The 25,145-nt window shown below is 47.2% G+C and overlaps 1 protein-coding gene across 1 annotated transcript in view; it reads left to right on the top strand.

Annotated features, from left to right (window-relative positions):
* Nucleotides 1-7,036: 7,036 nt before the first annotated feature.
* The window catches only part of LOC138680855 (uncharacterized), a 55,602-nt gene continuing 37,493 nt past the window's right edge, over nt 7,037-25,145 (top strand). Inside the window, exons 1-2 of the mRNA XM_069768081.1 lie at nt 7,037-7,199; nt 9,043-9,147. Of these exons, the coding sequence (XP_069624182.1) occupies nt 7,037-7,199; nt 9,043-9,147 (268 nt within the window). The remainder of the gene's footprint in view (nt 7,200-9,042; nt 9,148-25,145) is intronic.

Below are 25,145 nucleotides of genomic sequence, written 5' to 3'. Positions count from 1 at the left end.
AGGGTAAAAAAAGTTCTAAAAGCAATCACATCTGTAGACAAGCAAAAAAAGTGGCAGAAAGAGTTCACGAAAATTACTGTTACAACTGAGCAGAAATTGTGTCTCAGCCAGAACTGAAAAAAGAAGGAATATGATAGGAGGCGAGATAAATGTGAGCGGAAAACAATAAAAAGTGATATCATGTAAATAATATCATGAACAAGTGTAATAGTTTGGATGTGAAGGAAAAAATAAAAAGCCTAAATAATCTTCCATGTTGTGCCTATTCTCAGGGCTGTTCCACGAGTCAGGGCTCCGTGTGATCTGCTGCAGTGGATCATGAGTCTCTTCTCTGCCATGTACATTGCACCTTGTGTCCACTGCTCTTAGTTTTCATAACATGTAATCATCATCCAGGTCTCCGCAAGGCAGAGAACATTACAAATGTCTAATTAATAATCATTTTGTGGCTGAGTCATCGGATAAATAAAACTTGTCTAGAATGGCTTCCTGGCTGAGCGGCGATGAAATGGGATCTGGTGAGCTCGTGTCTCGCCTTTTCCTGCAGCTCCGTTGTGTCCCAATATCTATGGGATGGAGAATTGCTCAGGACGAGACACGAGAACATGGAGCATCCCCAGTGTAGAGGAGGGAGCGGTATTGTCAGGAGGTGCTGGTGTTGGCCTGCTCAATCTTCTGGGGGCTCCTGCATGCGAACAGGAGAAGAGAAGTAAATTGTGCCACATAACACATGGACTATCAGGGTATGTGCACACGTCAGGATTTTTTGCGTTTTTTTTTTGCGGATTTTCCCGATAAAAACGCTATAAAATCGCTTAAAAAAGCAAATAATATGCATCCTATCATTCTGCATGTTTTGTGCACATGTTTGCGTTTTTTTCCGCAAAAAAAACGCATTCCGCAAAAAAAAGTAGCGTGTTCATTATTTTTGCGGATTTTTTGCAGATTTCCCATTAAATTGGAGTGTCCGGAAAAAAACGCAAAAAATCCGCAAAAAATCCGCACAAAAAACGCATTTCTGGCAGAAATATCCTGATTTTGTCAGGAAATTTCTGCAAGAAAATCCTGACATGTGCACATACCCATTAGACATAAGATGTTAAAAGCAAAGTTGTAGGTCAACAAGGTAGTTTTACGTAACTTATTACACCAGCCCTAAACTTCACCCTAGTCCCAACCTATTTCCTAACTTAACCCAAGTTCTAGCCTATGTACTAACTTTTTCACTAGTCCTAAACCCATGACCTAACCTTAACCCTAGTCCTAATCTATTTCCTAACCTTAACTCTAGTCCTAACCAATGACCGTTATAACCTTAACCCTAATCCTAACCATTGACCTAACCTTAACCCTAGTCCTAACCAATGACCTAACCTTAACCCCAGTCCTAACCAATGACCTAACCTTAACCCTAGTCCTAGTCCTAACCAATGACCTAACCTTAACCCTAGTCCTAACCAATGACCTAACCTTAACCCTAGTCCTAACCAATGACCTAACCTTAACCCCAGTCCTAACCAATGACCTAACCTTAACCCCAGTCCTAACCAATGACCTAACCTTAACCCTAGTCCTAACCAATGACCTAACCTTAACCCTAGTCCTAACCAATGACCTAACCTTAACCCCAGTCCTAACCAATGACCTAACCTTAACCCCAGTCCTAACCAATGACCTAACCTTAACCCTAGTCCTAACCAATGACCTAACCTTAACCCTAGTCCTAACCAATGACCTAACCTTAACCCCAGTCCTAACCAATGACCTAACCTTAACCCCAGTCCTAACCAATGACCTAACCTTAACCCCAGTCCTAACCAATGACCTAACCTTAACCCTAGTCCTAACCAATGACCTAACCTTAACCCTAGTCCTAACCAATGACCTAACCTTAAACCTAGTCCTAACCAATGACTTAACCTTAACTCTAGTCCTAACCAATGTCTTAACCTTAACCCTAGTCCTAAACAATGACTTAACCTTAACTCTAGTCCTAACCAATGTCTTAACCTTAACTTTAGTCCTATCCAATGACCGTTATAACCTTAACCCCAGTCCTAACCAATGACCTAACCTTAACCCCAGTCCTAACCAATGTCTTAACCTTAACCCTAGTCCTAACCAATGACTTAACCTTAACTCTAGTCCTAACCAATGTCTTAACCTTAAACCTAGTCCTAACCAATGACTTAACCTTAACTCTAGTCCTAGCCAATGTCTTAACCTTAACTCTAGTCCTAACCAATGTCTTAACCTTAACCCTAGTCCTAACCAATGACCTAACCTTAACCCCAGTCCTAACCAATGACCTAACCTTAACCCCAGTCCTAACCAATGACCTAACCTTAACCCTAGTCCTAACCAATGACCTAACCTTAACCCTAGTCCTAACCAATGACCTAACCTTAACCCCAGTCCTAACCAATGACCTAACCTTAACCCCAGTCCTAACCAATGACCTAACCTTAACCCTAGTCCTAACCAATGACCTAACCTTAACCCTAGTCCTAACCAATGACCTAACCTTAACCCCAGTCCTAACCAATGACCTAACCTTAACCCCAGTCCTAACCAATGACCTAACCTTAACCCCAGTCCTAACCAATGACCTAACCTTAACCCTAGTCCTAACCAATGACCTAACCTTAACCCTAGTCCTAACCAATGACCTAACCTTAAACCTAGTCCTAACCAATGACTTAACCTTAACTCTAGTCCTAACCAATGTCTTAACCTTAACCCTAGTCCTAACCAATGACTTAACCTTAACTCTAGTCCTAACCAATGTCTTAACCTTAACTTTAGTCCTAACCAATGACCGTTATAACCTTAACCCCAGTCCTAACCAATGACCTAACCTTAACCCCAGTCCTAACCAATGTCTTAACCTTAACCCTAGTCCTAACCAATGACTTAACCTTAACTCTAGTCCTAACCAATGTCTTAACCTTAAACCTAGTCCTAACCAATGACTTAACCTTAACTCTAGTCCTAGCCAATGTCTTAACCTTAACTCTAGTCCTAACCAATGTCTTAACCTTAACCCTAGTCCTAACCAATGACTTAAACTTAACTCTAGTCCTAACCAATGTCTTAACCTTAACCCTAGTCCTAACCAATGACTTAAACTTAACTCTAGTCCTAACCAATGTCTTAACCTTAACCCTAGTCCTAACCAATGTCTTAACCTTAACTCTAGCCCTAACCAATGTCTTAACCTTATCCCTAGTCCTAACCAATGACCGTTATAACCTTAACTCTAGTCCTAACCAATGTCTTAACCTTAACCCTAGTCCTAACCAATGACTTAACCTTAACTCTAGTCCTAACCAATGTCTTAACCTTAACCCTAGTCCTAACCAATGACTTAACCTTAACTCTAGTCCTAACTAATGTCTTAACCTTAACCCTAGTCCTAACCAATGACTTAACCTTAACTCTAGTCCTAACCAATGTCTTAACCTTAAACCTAGTCCTAACCAATGACTTAACCTTAACTCTAGTCCTAACCAATGTCTTAACCTTAACCCTAGTCCTAACCAATGACTTAACCTTAACTCTACGAGTTGGCGACTCTGGGTTCAGCACCTGTTCACACTCAGTCTATGTTTGGATGTGCAGGTCAGGTTTTTGAAATGTTAACCTTAACTCTAGTCCTAACCAATGACCTAACCTTAACCCTAGTCCTAACCAATGACCGTTATAACCTTAACTCTAGTCCTAACCAATGTCTTAACCTTAACCCTAGTCCTAACCAATGACTTAACCTTAACTCTAGTCCTAACCAATGTCTTAACCTTAACCCTAGTCTTAACCAATGACCTAACCTTAACCCTAGTCCTAACCAATGACCGTTATAACCTTAACTCTAGTCCTAACCAATGTCTTAACCTTAACCCTAGTCCTAACCAATGACTTAACCTTAACTCTAGTCCTAACCAATGACTTAGGCTACAACTAGGGTTAAGGTTATGTCGTAATCCTAACCACAGTTCTGTCCATAAGTGTTGTACTGATTCCAACCCTAGCCACATCCCTAGTCCTAACTTATCCTAGCTCTGACGCTAGTCCACCCTAGTTAGGGTTAGAAAAAACATAAAAGTTTATTATATTGTTTGTGTTTTTGCTTTTTACGCCTGGCTACTGTTATCATCTAATTTGCTGAATGAGCGCTCACACTGGCCCCCTGTGTTGTTTGATCAGTGGGGGTGGAAGGCGAAAGTTTGCACCCCTTTAGAATTTGCTGCAGCCGCCCTTATGCCCCACACTACAATCTCTAGGACCATGGGCCATCCATGGATGATGGGATATTGTATTGGGTGATGATCTTCGCTGGTGCACTCGGCGAGCTCCGCTGATCTCTGGATGTCTCTGGTGATGAGGGGTCCCGGGATGAGTGCACATTCCTCGTCCTCCTTGCGTGTCTGCGCTCGTGTTATTGGTTGATGCACGGCCATGATACAGATACATCATCTGATAGTCGTCAGACTGTACACATTGTCCCAGCGAGCCGTCCAGATAAGACGCCTCATTCCCTTCATATCCCAGAATGTAAATAGCTGGGAAAGACGGAGCAAACACATCCTTCGCGTGCGACCGAAGCTGTGCTATCATCTCATCAGGGGGTCATCAGACGGCTGAAAATCTGGCAGGAGTCACACATGGCGTGGAGCATCGTATATACCAGGGGGTGATGGCAGAGTATATATAGGCCCCATCTTACTCATATGGCACCTGCCAAGAGTGGTCACCAGGCTACATCTCAACGCCAAAGCAACAAGAGAACGGCCCCTCATTAATATTAGTATTCTGCAAGAATGATTGATCACGTCTGATCTCGAAGGATGCGCCGATGGATTGAATGGTCAGTTCTGATCTGTAAGGATGAGGTTTACCGTGAGAGAGCGGGACCAGAAGACCACAGCGTCTGATTTCTCCTACTCCTGTACTGATTAGAAGCACTTCACCTTCATATTAAACAGTGCAGGTTTCTGCTAGCAGTGCAGGAGTTAATCTGTTCAGTTGAGAGCTCCTGGAGCTTTGCTGCATTGATGGTCTCAGCTGTTCAGTGTTGGCAACTCCCCTCTGCTACACATACTCACCATGGATTGCCAGAGGTTGGTTGTTAGGAGGCACTTGGAGTGTTGTTCAGAATACTGTTGCTTGGTGATTTGTTTATGTGCATATCCTTATTTTCTCCTATGTGGTTTTTCCTTCCTTGACTTCCCGGTTTTTCACTCTGTTGGTTTTGAGTGCATAGTTTTATGATTGATATTTTCATTTATCCCTGTGCATCTTCCCTTGTAAGTCTGGTTTGTGTGTTCTTATACACTACAACTCTCACTTCCCCGGATGGGGGAGAACACAGATAAAGGCTGATTTATGAGCTCAGCAAGGCACGTGGCTCCAACATCTTCACCATCAGAAGTAATCCGGGGAGCAGGGATAGCTAGGGCAACTCCAGCTTTAGATATATCAGATAGGAGCCCCTATCCCAGGGATATCCTTTGACAGTGCCGAGACAGTTGAGGTGTGTGCATGGATTGATTGATCACTGGTGATCTGTAAGGGTTGTCCATGTTTTAATTGGTTGGGTCTCATCTGTATGGATGGATATGTGCATGGATTAGTCAGGTCTGATCTGTAGGGATGGGGTGCATCAATTGATTATTCAGGACTGATCTTTGGCGATGGTGGTGTCTATGGATTGATTGATCAGGTCTGATCTGTAGGATTGGTGTGTCCATGGATTGATTGGTCAGGTCTGGTCTATAGATATGGGGGTGTCCATGGATTGATTGCTTAGTCAGTTGTTATCTTTCGCGAAGGTGGTGTACTTGGATTAATTGGTCAGGTCTGATGTGTATGGTCAGGGTGTGTGTTTATTGATTAGTCAGGTATGATCTGTAGGATTTGAGATCTCCATAGATTGATTACTCAGTTGTGATCTGCAGGGATGGCGGTGTCCTTAGATTTATTGGTTATGTCTGATTGGTAGGAGTGGGGGGCACAGGGATTGATTGGTCAGGTCTGGTGAGTATGGTCAGGGTGTGTGGATTGATTGGTCAAGTCTGAGCTGTAGGGATTGGCGTGTCCATGGATTGATTGGTCAGGGCTGATGTGTATGGTCAGGGTGTGTGTGGATTGATTAGTCATGTCTGATCTGTAGGGATTGGCGTGACCATGGATTGATTGGTCAGGTCTGGTGAGTATGGTCAGGGTGTGTGTGTGTGTGGATTGATTGGTCAGGGCTGATCTGTAGGAATTGGCGTGTCCATGGATTGATTGGTCAGGGCTGATGTGTATGGTCAGGGGGTGTGTGTGGATTGACTAGTCAGGTCTGATCTGTAGGGATTGGTGCGTGTGGATTGATTAGTCAGGTCTGTTCTGGATTGAGCACAGGGACTATTTCCCAATGCCTGGAGCTCGCTGAAGAGTATAATCACATTCCTAGAAAGCGACATGAATCAGTCTGTATCTGGGTCTCTTGTGTAGGTATCTAAGCCACGTGTTTACGTTTAGAAGAACAAGATGTGGGTACCTAAGCTTCTTGTCCAGGTGGGCATGGCCGGTGTCTGCAGGGGTGGTGAGGAGCAGCACAGACCCTTTGCTGAGATCCTGGGCCAGAATGATATCAGTGCTCTCCGTGGCTCGGGGGCTATATATATGTTTGGCTCCGGTCACATCATTGATGGCTTCAGTCCAGGCCTCTCCTTGTGCCACATGAAAGGAAGTGATGGAAACAGAAGACGGGAAAACTCTCTGTGGTTGATCTCAATCCTCAGACAAGGGAAAATCAGTGACTTCACCCCAAATGTTGCCTGGGAGAGTACAGGAAAGAAATCACTAACTGCTTGGCAGCTTCTTGATAATCAGGAGATGCTTTGCCGTCAGCTATGGACATTCTTTCTAGATAACCCAATGGCTCCACATCCTAGGTCCAGACTACATGATCCAGACTTCATGAAGGGTGTGGACGCCGGACCGCTCGCATTCCAATAGATCATTGTGACAATTCTGTAGGACCAGATCACTTATGTCTACGAGGATCCATGGACAGAAAGATGCAGAAAGAGATCACATCAATCAGTGCAACTACTGGCAGCTAATAGTTAAATGGAGCATGTGCCGTAAGAAGCCAGTAATAACCATGGACAGTTCTGGAGACAACAATCGCGCTATGTGCACAGTCTTCCACGGTTTCTCTATGTAATGTGAACAGTGACGTGCGTCTTCTGTATTGTGTGATGGTAATGTACATCGTATAAGAATGTAAAGTGTTAATGTATAATGTGAGTAGTGTGGGGTAAAGCCAGGATTACACTGGGGATAAGATAGGTGCTGGTTATATATGTATATATAGTAAGTGGTTCAGTAACAGCGCAGAACATACGATAAGGACAATAGGTTTAGTCTATAGGCTAGGAGAGAGTTAATGGATAGGACTAGCCCAGTGGGTGGGGACTACTGTAAATACAAGGTGGGCACTTCCTGGCAGTAACAGGAGACAGAGAAGTGCTGTAACAAGTCCCAGTCCAGTGGGCTGCTAGGGTCAGCATGTGTCCACCATTCCAGGCAGTGGGACACCATACAAGGATCCAGAGCAGACTCTCCTGTCACTCCCGGAGCCCGAGATCTGGCATAGGGGCGGCCGGGCACATCATGTGCTGTGATGTACAGGAGAAGACGGACAGGGACTCGCCAAGACATTGCTTGTTGCAATGAACTTGGTGTCCCCTGAGCTGTGTGAGGCCTGGAGACAGCAGAGGCCTGAAGGCAATGGAAACCTGGAGGCTGCAGAGGCCTGGAGACAGTGGAGACCTGGAGACAGCGGAGACCTGGAGGCAGCGGAGGCCTGGAGACAGTGGAAGTTTGAAGGCAGTTGAGACAGCGGAGGCCTGGAGGCAGCGTAGGCCTGGAGGCAGCGTAGGCCTGGAGACACAGCGTAGGCCTGGAGACACAGCAGAGTCCTGGAGACACAGCGGAGTCCTGGAGACAGCGAAGGCCTGAAGACAGCGGAGACCTGGAGGCAGCGGAGGCTTGAAGGCAGTAAAGACAGCGGAGGCTTGAATACAGTGGAGTCCTGGAGGCAGCAGAGGCCTAGAGACAGTGAAAGCTTGAAGGCAGTAGAGACAGCGAAGGCCTGACTAGCTGAGACCTGGAGGCTGCGGAGGCCTGGAGGCAGCGGAGACCTGAAGACAGCGGAGACCTGGAGGCAGCGGAGGCTTGAAGGCAGTAAAGACAGCGGAGGCTTGAATACAGTGGAGTCCTGGAGGCAGCAGAGGCCTAGAGACAGTGGAAGCTTGAAGGCAGTAGAGACAGCGGAGGCCTGTAGACAGCTGAGACCTGGAGGCAGCGGAGGCCTGGAGGCAGCGGAGAACTGGAGGCAGCAGAGACCCGGAGTCCTGGAGACACAGTGGAGTCCTGGAGACAGCGGAGGCCTGAAGACATAGGAGACCTGGAGGCAGTGAAGGCTTGAAGGCAGTAGAGACAGCGGAGGCCTGACTAGCTGAGACCTGGAGGCTGCGGAGGCCTGGAGGCAGCGGAGACCTGAAGACAGCGGAGACCTGGAGGCAGCGGAGGCTTGAAGGCAGTAAAGACAGCGGAGGCTTGAATACAGTTGAGTCCTGGAGGCAGCAGAGGCCTAGAGACAGTGGAAGCTTGAAGGCAGTAGAGACAGCGGAGGCCTGTAGATAGCTGAGACCTGGAGGCAGCGGAGGCCTGGAGGCAGCGGAGAACTGGAGGCAGCAGAGACCCGGAGTCCTGGAGACACAGTGGAGTCCTGGAGACAGCGGAGGCCTGAAGACATAGGAGACCTGGAGGCAGTGAAGGCTTGAAGGCAGTAGAGACGGCGGAGACCTGAAGGCAGCGGAGGCCAGACAATAGTGGAGGCCTGGAAGCAGCGGAAGCTTGGAGGCAGCAGAGGTCTAGAGACAGCTGAGACCTGGCGGCAGTGGAGACAGCGGCCTGTGGCCTACAAGTGAGCGTAATGCACCCGCACCTGACTGCACACTGGGACTCTGATACTCTTTCTCTGTAAAGTGCCCGAGTGTAAGGCGACAGCAGCCCGGCCACGACTGCGGCTCTCGTCCATTTTAGAAGCTGATCATCTCGGAGTGAGGGAGAACCTCAGACTAATCATCGGATGTGATTTTTGCTGGACCTAAGACTTGTTCTCTATCTGGAAGCGATCATTTTAGCCTCATGGATATAGTGAAGATAATGGTTGTCTGTTCCAGGTAATGGTTCCGGCCCATCAATGGCCGCCTTATAGGATATGGAAACCTTCAGGGACACGTTTTTGTACTTACATGAATGTATTTTGGGATACAAATTCTTTGTTTCATTTCATTTTGCACTGTGTGACTTTTGTAGGCTCTCCTTTTTCTGACGGAGAATTTGTAAGTCTTTCATCTACCTTTTTCCGGGGTTCTCTGTGCTGATTTATGATCACATTAAAGGTCAGCTCAGCTATGATATTGGTCATAAATCAGCCCAGAGAAGTTTGACGACAGACTGAAAAAGAGTTACAAGCTCACTGATTGTAAGTTAACTCATTCTGCAGCGATTAAAGTACAGGGGATGGGGGTAGGCTTTAAAAACCAAACACTGCAAATTTTGTAAAGAAACTTAATAGCAGAAATTATTTTTTCATCCCAAAATACATGCATTTGAAAGGGTACTTCAAGAATGTAATAAAATAGCTCCCGTTACATAATTCAAACAGCAGCATTGTGTCAGGACGGGCTGCAGTGTGAAGACATACAGCTCCCGAGCCCTGCGCCTCAATGACAGAGCAGCTGTATTGTTAGCATACGCACCTCAATAAGATGAGGAGAAGGGCCAGGACTCTGCTGACTGACTACACACTGAGGACTGAGGCTGGAGGAAAATTCCTTTGTGCTCAGTCGAGATTCTTTATTTCTTCTGCCATCACAGCTCCTCTGCTAATGGAGATATGTCTGCTTATGATACAACTCCTCTGTCAGCTGAGACATAGGTCCCGGGAGCTGGGTTTCTTAAGACTGCAGCCCATCCTGATGTGACGCTGCCGTTTGAATTATGTAATGGGGGAGAGAGAATCAGAAAGAAGCCAAGAGAGAAACCAACATTGAACACACCCGCAGAACTCACAGAGAGCTGTAAATGCCTGATCTGTAGGGGCAAAGCATCGCACTCCACACAACGGCGCTTTGTACGGAGAGGAGAATACGGACCCCCATGACACATGGGCTCAGTGATGAGCCTTCCATAAAGTCTACCTGCAGAGTTTCCTCAGAGATTGTGTTTCATTTTGGGGCTTTTTATTCCGGACATTGAGCTCCTATCATTCCGTATAGTGACAGATGTCCGAGTAGACCCCTGCCAGGACCTCCCGCTCCACAAACCTTCATATGTATGAGTCAAACACATCCACGATGTTAGCTCTGCTTGTCTCCGCGATACAGCGCTCACTGCAAACAGAGAGTGACAATGGGGAGGGTACAAACTCTGACAGGTACATGAGCAGAGGAGGGGCAGGGACAAGATGAACACAGGCAGCACCAGTCCAGGAAGGAGACAGGGCCGATCTGGAGAAGGAAATCCCTGACTACCAGCAGATTCTGGAACTGATGGACTTTTGTGGGATTTTTGGGAGTGTTTCTCTGTTGCCACGTGAGAAGGTTCTGGTTGCTTCAGTGTCCCATGTCCCAGTAGATAATGATCGTGGACATTCTCGATGGCCGGAACGTTCTCATCCCTTCTCTGGTTTTATGTTTTTATAAGAGCTTTATTTCTTATTATTTCTCCATCGTCAGATACAAGCGTTTGATCTTGAGATTTTGCAGAACTAAATTTTCATGGGAAGAAGCAGATGATCTCATTAAACACTGACACAATGAATCTTTACATATATTCTCAGGAAACCTTCAAGGACTCTGGACGCGGGGTCACCAGTGAAGCGGCCATAGCCTCAATGTGCGTGGCGCGGTGCCAGGCCACTTATCTGTCCCACGCTGCACTGCACACATCTTCTGGACATGGGGGCAACTCAGCCCCAAAGAAAAGGCTCTTTCACATAGATAGAAATATTTCTGGAGTAAGCCTGGGAACGTGGAGCGCGTATTTACTGTGAAAACAGGAAAGATCTCAGGCGGCCGCCGAGCAGAAGTCATTACAGGAGGGGCGGACATCGGTCTGAGGCTCACGGCCCGGCCCAGGGAAGTTTAGTCATACCCATCATCCTTGACCCCACTCACAATGTATCACTACTCCCATCATCCCCGACCCCAGAGCTCACAATCTAATCTCCTATCACACAGTGTATCACTACTCCCATCATCCCCGACCCCGGAGCTCACAATGTATCACTACTCCCATCATCCCCGACCCCGGAGCTCACAATCTAATCTCCTATCACACAATGTATCACTACTCCCATCATCCCCGACCCCGGAGCTCACAATCTAATCTCCTATCACACAATGTATCACTACTCCCATCATCCCCGACCCCAGAGCTCACAATCTAATCTCCTATCACACAATGTATCACTACTCCCATCATCCCCGACCCCGGAGCTCACAATCTAATCTCCTATCACACAGTGTATCACTACTCCCATCATCCCTGACCCCAGAGCTCACAATCTAATCTCCTATCACACAATGTATCACTACTCCCATCATCCCCGACCCCAGAGCTCACAATCTAATCTCCTATCACACAATGTATCACTACTCCCATCATCCCTGACCCCAGAGCTCACAATCTAATCTCCTATCACACAATGTATCACTACTCCCATCATCCCCGACCCCAGAGCTCACAATCTAATCTATCACACAATGTATCACTACTCCCATCATCCCTAACCCCGGAGCTCACAATCTAATCTCCTATCACACAATGTATCACTACTCTCATCATCCCCGACCCCGGAGCTCACAATCTAATCTCCTATCACACAGTGTATCACTACTCCCATCATCCCTGACCCCAGAGCTCACAATCTAATCTCCTATCACACAATGTATCACTACTCCCATCATCCCCGACCCCAGAGCTCACAATCTAATCTATCACACAATGTATCACTACTCCCATCATCCCTAACCCCGGAGCTCACAATCTAATCTATCACACAATGTATCACTACTCTCATCATCCCCGACCCCGGAGCTCACAATCTAATCTCCTATCACACAGTGTATCACTACTCCCATCATCCCCGACCCCAGAGCTCACAATCTAATCTCCTATCACACAGTGTATCACTACTCTCATCATCCCCGACCCCAGAGCTCACAATCTAATCTCCTATCACACAATGTATCACTACTCCCATCATCCCTAACCCCGGAGCTCACAATCTAATCTCCTATCACACAATGTATCACTACTCCCATCATCCCCGACCCCGGAGCTCACAATCTAATCTCCTATCACACAATGTATCACTACTCCCATCATCCCCGACCCCAGAGCTCACAATCTAATCTCCTATCACACAGTGTATCACTACTCCCATCATCCCTGACCCCGGAGCTCACAATCTAATCTCCTATCACACAATGTATCACTACTCCCATCATCCCTGACCCCGGAGCTCACAATCTAATCTCCTATCACACAATGTATCACTACTCCCATCATCCCCGACCCCAGAGCTCACAATCTAATCTCCTATCACACAGTGTATCACTACTCCCATCATCCCCGACCACAGAGCTCACAATCTAATCTCCTATCACACAATGTATCACTACTCCCATCATCCCTGACCCCAGAGCTCACAATCTAATCTCCTATCACACAGTGTATCACTACTCCCATCATCCCCGACCACAGAGCTCACAATCTAATCTCCTATCACACAATGTATCACTACTCCCATCATCCCTGACCCCAGAGCTCACAATCTAATCTCCTATCACACAATGTATCACTACTCCCATCATCCCTGACCCCAGAGCTCACAATCTAATCTCCTATCACACAGTGTATCACTACTCCCATCATCCCCGACCACAGAGCTCACAATCTAATCTCCTATCACACAATGTATCACTACTCCCATCATCCCTGACCCCAGAGCTCACAATCTAATCTCCTATCACACAATGTATCACTACTCTCATCATCCCTGACCCCGGAGCTCACAATCTATTCTCCTATCACACAATGTATCACTACTCCCATCATCCCCGACCCCAGAGCTCACAATCTAATCTCCTATCACACAGTGTATCACTACTCCCATCATCCCCGACCCCGGAGCTCACAATCTAATCTCCTATCACACAATGTATCACTACTCCCATCATCCCCGACCCCGGAGCTCACAATCTATTATCCTATCACACAATGTATCACTACTCCCATCATCCCCGACCCCGGAGCTCACAATCTAATCTCCTATCACACAATGTATCACTACTCCCATCATCCCCGACCCCAGAGCTCACAATCTAATCTCCTATCACACAATGTATCACTACTCCCATCATCCCCGACCCCGGAGCTCACAATCTAATCTCCTATCACACAATGTATCACTACTCCCATCATCCCTGACCCCGGAGCTCACAATCTAATCTCCTATCACACAGTGTATCACTACTCCCATCATCCCCGACCCCGGAGCTCACAATCTAATCTCCTATCACACAGTGTATCACTACTCCCATCATCCCCGACCCCAGAGCTCACAATCTAATCTCCTATCACACAGTGTATCACTACTCCCATCATCCCCGACCCCAGAGCTCACAATCTAATCTCCTATCACACAATGTATCACTACTCCCATCATCCCCGACCCCGGAGCTCACAATCTAATCTCCTATCACACAATGTATCACTACTCCCATCATCCCCGACCCCAGAGCTCACAATCTAATCTCCTATCACACAATGTATCACTACTCCCATCATCCCTGACCCCAGAGCTCACAATCTAATCTCCTATCACACAATGTATCACTACTCCCATCATCCCTGACCCCAGAGCTCACAATCTAATCTCCTATCACACAATGTATCACTACTCCCATCATCCCCGACCCCAGAGCTCACAATCTAATCTCCTATCACACAATGTATCACTACTCCCATCATCCCCGACCCCAGAGCTCACAATCTAATCTCCTATCACACAATGTATCACTACTCCCATCATCCCCGACCCCGGAGCTCACAATCTAATCTCCTATCACACAATGTATCACTACTCCCATCATCCCCGACCCCGGAGCTCACAATCTAATCTCCTATCACACAATGTATCACTACTCCCATCATCCCTGACCCCGGAGCTCACAATCTAATCTCCTATCACACAATGTATCACTACTCCCATCATCCCCGACCCCGGAGCTCACAATCTAATCTCCTATCACACAATGTATCACTACTCCCATCATCCCCGACCCCGGAGCTCACAATCTAATCTCCTATCACACAATGTATCACTACTCCCATCATCCCCGACCCCAGAGCTGACAATCTAATCTCCTATCACACAATGTATCACTACTCCCATCATCCCCGACCCCAGAGCTCACAATCTAATCTCCTATCACACAATGTATCACTACTCCCATCATCCCTGACCCCAGAGCTCACAATCTAATCTCCTATCACACAGTGTATCACTACTCCCATCATCCCTGACCCCGGAGCTCACAATCTAATCTCCTATCACACAATGTATCACTACTCCCATCATCCCTGACCCCGGAGCTCACAATCTAATCTCCTATCACACAATGTATCACTACTCCCATCATCCCTGACCCCAGAGCTCACAATCTAATCTCCTATCACACAATGTATCACTACTCCCATCATCCCCGACCCCAGAGCTCACAATCTAATCTCCTATCACACAGTGTATCACTACTCCCATCATCCCCGACCCCAGAGCTCACAATCTAATCTCCTATCACACAATGTATCACTACTCCCATCATCCCTGACCCCGGAGCTCACAATCTAATCTCCTATCACACAATGTATCACTACTCCCATCATCCCTGACCCCGGAGCTCACAATCTAATCTCCTATCACACAATGTATCACTACTCCCATCATCCCTGACCCCAGAGCTCACAATCTAATCTCCTATCACACAATGTATCACTACTCCCATCATCCCCGACCCCAGAGCTCACAATCTAATCTCCTATCACACAGTGTATCACTACTCCCATCATCCCCGACCCCAGAGCTCACAATCTAATCTCCTATCACACAATGTATCACTACTCCCATCATCCCTGACCCCGGAGCTCACAATCTAATCTCCTATCACACAATGTATCACTACTCCCATCATCCCTGACCCCGGAGCTCACAATCTAATCTCCTATCACACAATGTATCACTACTCCCATCATCCCTGACCACAGAGCTCACAATCTAATCTCCTATCACACAATGTATCACTACTCCCATCATCCCTGACCCCAGAGCTCACAATCTAATCTCCTATCACACAATGTATCACTACTCCCATCATCCCTGACCCCGGAGCTCACAATCTAATCTCCTATCACACAATGTATCACTACTCCCATCATCCCTGACCCCAGAGCTCACAATCTAATCTCCTATCACACAATGTATCACTACTCCCATCATCCCCGACCCCAGAGCTCACAATCTAATCTCCTATCACACAATGTATCACTACTCCCATCATCCCCGACCCCAGAGCTCACAATCTAATCTCCTATCACACAATGTATCACTACTCCCATCATCCCCGACCCCAGAGCTCACAATCTAATCTCCTATCACACAATGTATCACTACTCCCATCATCCCCGACCCCAGAGCTCACAATCTAATCTCCTATCACACAGTGTATCACTACTCCCATCATCCCTGACCCCAGAGCTCACAATCTAATCTCCTATCACACAATGTATCACTACTCCCATCATCCCCGACCCCGGAGCTCACAATCTAATCTCCTATCACACAATGTATCACTACTCCCATCATCCCCGACCCCGGAGCTCACAATCTATTATCCTATCACACAATGTATCACTACTCCCATCATCACCGACCCCGGAGCTCACAATCTAATCTCCTATCACACAATGTATCACTACTCCCATCATCCCTGACCCCAGAGCTCACAATCTAATCTCCTATCACACAATGTATCACTACTCCCATCATCCCCGACCCCAGAGCTCACAATCTAATCTCCTATCACACAATGTATCACTACTCCCATCATCCCCGACCCCAGAGCTCACAATCTAATCTCCTATCACACAATGTATCACTACTCCCATCATCCCCGACCCCAGAGCTCACAATCTAATCTCCTATCACACAATGTATCACTACTCCCATCATCCCTGACCCCAGAGCTCACAATCTAATTTCCTATCACACAGTGTATCACTACTCCCATCATCCCTGACCCCAGAGCTCACAATCTAATCTCCTATCACACAATGTATCACTACTCCCATCATCCCCGACCCCGGAGCTCACAATCTAATCTCCTATCACACAATGTATCACTACTCCCATCATCCCCGACCCCGGAGCTCACAATCTATTATCCTATCACACAATGTATCACTACTCCCATCATCACCGACCCCGGAGCTCACAATCTAATCTCCTATCACACAATGTATCACTACTCCCATCATCCCTGACCCCAGAGCTCACAATCTAATCTCCTATCACACAATGTATCACTACTCCCATCATCCCCGACCCCAGAGCTCACAATCTAATCTCCTATCACACAATGTATCACTACTCCCATCATCCCCGACCCCGGAGCTCACAATCTAATCTCCTATCACACAGTGTATCACTACTCCCATCATCCCCGACCCCAGAGCTCACAATCTAATCTCCTATCACACAATGTATCACTACTCCCATCATCCCCGACCCCAGAGCTCACAATCTAATCTCCTATCACACAATGTATCACTACTCCCATCATCCCCGACCCCAGAGCTCACAATCTAATCTCCTATCACACAATGTATCACTACTCCCATCATCCCCGACCCCGGAGCTCACAATCTAATCTCCTATCACACAATGTATCACTACTCCCATCATCCCTGACCCCGGAGTTCACAATCTAATCTCCTATCACACAATGTATCACTACTCCCATCATCCCTGACCCCGGAGCTCACAATCTAATCTCCTATCACACAATGTATCACTACTCCCATCATCCCTGACCCCGGAGCTCACAATCTAATCTCCTATCACACAATGTATCACTACTCCCATCATCCCCGACCCCGGAGCTCACAATCTAATCTCCTATCACACAATGTATCACTATTCCCATCATCCCTGACCCCGGAGCTCACAATCTAATCTCCTATCACACAATGTATCACTACTCCCATCATCCCTGACCCCGGAGCTCACAATCTAATCTCCTATCACACAATGTATCACTACTCCCATCATCCCTGACCCCGGAGCTCACAATCTAATCTCCTATCACACAATGTATCACTACTCCCATCATCCCCGACCCCGGAGCTCACAATCTAATCTCCTATCACACAATGTATCACTACTCCCATCATCCCCGACCCCGGAGCTCACAATCTAATCTCCTATCACACAGTGTATCACTACTCCCATCATCCCCGACCCCAGAGCTCACAATCTAATCTCCTATCACACAATGTATCACTACTCCCATCATCCCTGACCCCAGAGCTCACAATCTAATCTCCTATCACACAGTGTATCACTACTCCCATCATCCCCGACCCCAGAGCTTACAATCTTATCTCCTATCACACAATGTATCACTACTCCCATCATCCCTGACCCCAGAGCTCACAATCTAATCTCCTATCACACAATGTATCACTACTCCCATCATCCCCGACCCCGGAGCTCACAATCTAATCTCCTATCACACAATGTATCACTACTCCCATCATCCCCGACCCCAGAGCTCACAATCTAATCTCCTATCACACAATGTATCACTACTCCCATCATCCCCGACCCCAGAGCTCACAATCTAATCTCCTATCACACAGTGTATCACTACTCCCATCATCCCCGACCCCGGAGCTCACAATCTAATCTCCTATCACACAATGTATCACTACTCCCATCATCCCCGACCCCAGAGCTCACAATCTAATCTCCTATCACACAATGTATCACTACTCCCATCATCCCCGACCCCAGAGCTCACAATCTAATCTCCTATCACACAATGTATCACTACTCCCATCATCCCCGACCCCGGAGCTCACAATCTAATCTCCTATCACACAATGTATCACTACTCCCATCATCCCCGACCCCGGAGCTCACAATCTAATCTCCTATCACACAGTGTATCACTACTCCCATCATCCCCGACCCCGGAGCTCACAATCTAATCTCCTATCACACAATGTATCACTACTCCCATCATCCCCGACCCCGGAGCTCACAATCTAATCTCCTATCACACAGTGTATCACTACTCCCATCATCCCCGACCCCGGAGCTCACAATCTAATCTCCTATCACACAGTGTATCACTACTCCCATCATCCCCGACCCCAGAGCTCACAATCTAATCTCCTATCACACAATGTATCACTACTCCCATCATCCCTGACCCCGGAGTTCACAATCTAATCTCCTATCACACAATGTATCACTACTCCCATCATCCCTGACCCCGGAGCTCACAATCTAATCTCCTATCACACAATGTATCACTACTCCCATCATCCCTGACCCCGGAGCTCACAATCTAATCTCCTATCACACAATGTATCACTACTCCCATCATCCCCGACCCCGGAGCTCACAATCTAATCTCCTATCACACAATGTATCACTACTCCCATCATCCCTGACCCCGGAGCTCACAATCTAATCTCCTATCACACAATGTATCACTACTCCCATCATCCCTGACCCCAGAGCTCACAATCTAATCTCCTATCACACAATGTATCACTACTCCCATCATCCCTGACCCCAGAGCTCACAATCTAATCTCCTATCACACAATGTATCACTACTCCCATCATCCCTGACCCCGGAGCTCACAATCTAATCTCCTATCACACAATGTATCACTACTCCCATCATCCCTGACCCCAGAGCTCACAATCTAATCTCCTATCACACAATGTATCACTACTCCCATCATCCCTGACCCCAGAGCTCACAATCTAATCTCCTATCACACAATGTATCACTACTCCCATCATCCCTGACCCCGGAGCTCACAATCTAATCTCCTATCACACAATGTATCACTACTCCCATCATCCCCGACCCCGGAGCTCACAATCTAATCTCCTATCACACAATGTATCACTACTCCCATCATCCCTGACCCCGGAGCTCACAATCTAATCTCCTATCACACAGTGTATCACTACTCCCATCATCTCTGACCCCGGAGCTCACAATCTAATCTCCTATCACACAGTGTATCACTACTCCCATCATCCCCGACCCCGGAGCTCACAATCTAATCTCCTATCACACAATGTATCACTACTCCCATCATCCCTGACCCCGGAGCTCACAATCTAATCTCCTATCACACAATGTATCACTACTCCCATCATCCCTGACCCCGGAGTTCACAATCTAATCTCCTATCACACAATGTATCACTACTCCCATCATCCCTGACCCCGGAGCTCACAATCTAATCTCCTATCACACAGTGTATCACTACTCCCATCATCCCCGACCCCAGAGCTCACAATCTAATCTCCTATCACACAATGTATCACTACTCCCATCATCCCTGACCCCGGAGCTCACAATCTAATCTCCTATCACACAATGTATCACTACTCCCATCATCCCTGACCCCAGAGCTCACAATCTAATCTCCTATCACACAATGTATCACTACTCCCATCATCCCCGACCCCAGAGCTCACAATCTAATCTCCTATCACACAATGTATCACTACTCCCATCATCCCCGACCCCAGAGCTCACAATCTAATCTCCTATCACACAATGTATCACTACTCCCATCATCCCTGACCCCAGAGCTCACAATCTAATCTCCTATCACACAATGTATCACTACTCCCATCATCCCTGACCCCAGAGCTCACAATCTAATCTCCTATCACACAATGTATCACTACTCCCATCATCCCCGACCCCGGAGCTCACAATCTAATCTATCACACAATGTATCACTACTCCCATCATCCCTGACCCCAGAGCTCACAATCTAATCTCCTATCACACAATGTATCACTACTCCCATCATCCCTGACCCCAGAGCTCACAATCTAATCTCCTATCACACAATGTATCACTACTCCCATCATCCCCGACCCCGGAGCTCACAATCTAATCTATCACACAATGTATCACTACTCCCATCATCCCTGACCCCGGAGCTCACAATCTAATCTCCTATCACACAATGTATCACTACTCCCATCATCCCTGACCCCAGAGCTCACAATCTAATCTCCTATCACACAATGTATCACTACTCCCATCATCCCTGACCCCGGAGCTCACAATCTAATCTCCTATCACACAATGTATCACTACTCCCATCATCCCCGACCCCAGAGCTCACAATCTAATCTCCTATCACACAATGTATCACTACTCCCATCATCCCTGACCCCAGAGCTCACAATCTAATCTCCTATCACACAATGTATCACTACTCCCATCATCCCCGACCCCAGAGCTCACAATCTAATCTCCTATCACACAATGTATCACTACTCCCATCATCCCCGACCCCGGAGCTCACAATCTAATCTTCTATCACACAATGTATCACTACTCCCATCATCCCCGACCCCGGAGCTCACAATCTAATCTCCTATCACACAATGTATCACTACTCCCATCATCCCCGACCCCGGAGCTCACAATCTAATCTCCTATCACACAATGTATCACTACTCCCATCATCCCTGACCCCAGAGCTCACAATCTAATCTCCTATCACACAATGTATCACTACTCCCATCATCCCTGACCCCAGAGCTCACAATCTAATCTCCTATCACACAATGTATCACTACTCCCATCATCCCCGACCCCAGAGCTCACAATCTAATCTCCTATCACACAATGTATCACTACTCCCATCATCCCCGACCCCGGAGCTCACAATCTAATCTTCTATCACACAATGTATCACTACTCCCATCATCCCCGACCCCGGAGCTCACAATCTAATCTCCTATCACACAATGTATCACTACTCCCATCATCCCTGACCCCAGAGCTCACAATCTAATCTCCTATCACACAATGTATCACTACTCCCATCATCCCCGACCCCGGAGCTCACAATCTAATCTCCTATCACACAGTGTATCACTACTCCCATCATCCCTGATCCCAGAGCTCACAATCTAATCTCCTATCACACAATGTATCACTACTCCCATCATCCCCGACCCCAGAGCTCACAATCTAATCTCCTATCACACAGTGTATCACTACTCCCATCATCCCCGACCCCAGAGCTCACAATCTAATCTCCTATCACACAGTGTATCACTACTCCCATCATCCCCGACCCCAGAGCTCACAATCTAATCTCCTATCACACAGTGTATCACTACTCCCATCATCCCCGACCCCAGAGCTCACAATCTAATCTCCTATCACACAATGTATCACTACTCCCATCATCCCCGACCCCAGAGCTCACAATCTAATCTCCTATCACACAATGTATCACTACTCCCATCATCCCCGACCCCGGAGCTCACAATCTAATCTCCTATCACACAGTGTATCACTACTCCCATCATCTCTGACCCCAGAGCTCACAATCTAATCTCCTATCACACAATGTATCACTACTCCCATCATCCCCGACCCCGGAGCTCACAATCTAATCTCCTATCACACAATGTATCACTACTCCCATCATCCCCGACCCCGGAGCTCACAATCTAACCTATCACACAATGTATCACTACTCCCATCATCCCTGACCCCAGAGCTCACAATCTAATCTCCTATCACACAGTGTATCACTACTCCCATCATCCCTGACCCCAGAGCTCACAATCTAATCTCCTATCACACAATGTATCACTACTCCCATCATCCCCGACCCCAGAGCTCACAATCTAATCTCCTATCACACAATGTATCACTACTCCCATCATCCCCGACCCCGGAGCTCACAATCTAATCTCCTATCACACAGTGTATCACTACTCCCATCATCCCTGATCCCAGAGCTCACAATCTAATCTCCTATCACACAGTGTATCACTACTCCCATCATCCCCGACCCCGGAGCTCACAATCTAACCTATCACACAATGTATCACTACTCCCATCATCCCTGACCCCAGAGCTCACAATCTAATCTCCTATCACACAGTGTATCACTACTCCCATCATCCCCGACCCCGGAGCTCACAATCTAATCTCCTATCACACAATGTATCACTACTCCCATCATCCCCGACCCCAGAGCTCACAATCTAATCTCCTATCACACAGTGTATCACTACTCCCATCATCCCCGACCCCAGAGCTCACAATCTAATCTCCTATCACACAGTATCACTACTCCCATCATCCCCGACCCCGGAGCTCACAATCTAATCTATCACACAATGTATCACTACTCCCATCATCCCCGACCCCGGAGCTCACAATCTAATCTATCACACAATGTATCACTACTCCCATCATCCCCGACCCCAGAGCTCACAATCTAATCTCCTATCACACAGTGTATCACTACTCCCATCATCCCCGACCCCAGAGCTCACAATCTAATCTCCTATCACACAGTGTATCACTACTCCCATCATCCCCGACCCCGGAGCTCACAATCTAATCTATCACACAATGTATCACTACTCCCATCATCCCCGACCCCAGAGCTCACAATCTAATCTCCTATCACACAGTGTATCACTACTCCCATCATCCCCGACCCCAGAGCTCACAATCTAATCTCCTATCACACAGTGTATCACTACTCCCATCATCCCTGACCCCAGAGCTCACAATCTAATCTCCTATCACACAGTGTATCACTACTCCCATCATCCCCGACCCCAGAGCTCACAATCTAATCTCCTATCACACAGTGTATCACTACTCCCATCATCCCTGACCCCAGAGCTCACAATCTAATCTCCTATCACACAATGTATCACTACTCCCATCATCCCTGACCCCGGAGCTCACAATCTAATCTCCTATCATACAATGTATCACTACTCCCATCATCCCCGACCCCGGAGCTCACAATCTAATCTATCACACAATGTATCACTACTCCCATCATCCCCGACCCCGGAGCTCACAATCTAATCTATCACACAATGTATCACTACTCCCATCATCCCCGACCCCAGAGCTCACAATCTAATCTCCTATCACACAATGTATCACTACTCCCATCATCCCTGACCCCGGAGCTCACAATCTAATCTCCTATCATACAATGTATCACTACTCCCATCATCCCCGACCCAGAGCTCACAATCTAATCTCCTATCACACAATGTATCACTACTCCCATCATCCCCGACCCCAGAGCTCACAATCTAATCTCCTATCACACAATGTATCACTACTCCCATCATCCCCGACCCCAGAGCTCACAATCTAATCTCCTATCACACAATGTATCACTACTCCCATCATCCCTGACCCCGGAGCTCACAATCTAATCTCCTATCACACAGTGTATCACTACTCCCATCATCCCTGACCCCAGAGCTCACAATCTAATCTCCTATCACACAATGTATCACTACTCCCATCATCCCCGACCCCAGAGCTCACAATCTAATCTCCTATCACACAATGTATCACTACTCCCATCATCCCTGACCCCGGAGCTCACAATCTAATCTCCTATCACACAGTGTATCACTACTCCCATCATCCCCGACACGGAGCTCACAATCTAATCTCCTATCACACAATGTATCACTACTCCCATCATCCCCGACCCCAGAGCTCACAATCTAATCTCCTATCACACAGTGTATCACTACTCCCATCATCCCTGACCCCAGAGCTCACAATCTAATCTCCTATCACACAGTGTATCACTACTCCCATCATCCCCGACCCCAGAGCTCACAATCTAATCTATCACACAGTGTATCACTACTCCCATCATCCCTGACCCCAGAGCTCACAATCTAATCTCCTATCACACAGTGTATCACTACTCCCATCATCCCCGACACGGAGCTCACAATCTAATCTCCTATCACACAGTGTATCACTACTCCCATCATCCCTGACCCCGGAGCTCACAATCTAATCTCCTATCACACAATGTATCACTACTCCCATCATCCCTGACCCCAGAGCTCACAATCTAATCTCCTATCACACAGTGTATCACTACTCCCATCATCCCTGACCCCAGAGCTCACAATCTAATCTCCTATCACACAATGTATCACTACTCCCATCATCCCCGACCCCGGAGCTCACAATCTAATCTCCTATCACACAGTGTATCACTACTCCCATCATCCCTGACCCCGGAGCTCACAATCTAATCTCCTATCACACAGTGTATCACTACTCCCATCATCCCCGACCCCAGAGCTCACAATCTAATCTCCTATCACACAGTGTATCACTACTCCCATCATCCCTGACCCCGGAGCTCACAATCTAATCTCCTATCACACAGTGTATCACTACTCCCATCATCCCTGACCCCGGAGCTCACAATCTAATCTCCTATCACACAATGTATCACTACTCCCATCATCCCCGACCCCAGAGCTCACAATCTAATCTCCTATCACACAGTGTATCACTACTCCCATCATCCCCGACCCCAGAGCTCACAATCTAATCTCCTATCACACAGTGTATCACTACTCCCATCATCCCTGACCCCGGAGCTCACAATCTAATCTCCTATCACACAATGTATCACTACTCCCATCATCCCCGACCCCAGAGCTCACAATCTAATCTATCACACAATGTATCACTACTCCCATCATCCCTGACCCCAGAGCTCACAATCTAATCTCCTATCACACAATGTATCACTACTCCCATCATCCCCGACCCCAGAGCTCACAATCTAATCTCCTATCACACAGTGTATCACTACTCCCATCATCCCTGACCCCGGAGCTCACAATCTAATCTCCTATCACACAAT

Source organism: Ranitomeya imitator, chromosome 5 (assembly GCF_032444005.1).
Source record: "Ranitomeya imitator isolate aRanImi1 chromosome 5, aRanImi1.pri, whole genome shotgun sequence".
NCBI lineage: Eukaryota > Metazoa > Chordata > Amphibia > Anura > Dendrobatidae > Ranitomeya > Ranitomeya imitator.
Note: the sequence above shows the minus strand (reverse complement) of the source record. Positions and strands in the feature narration are given on the sequence as shown.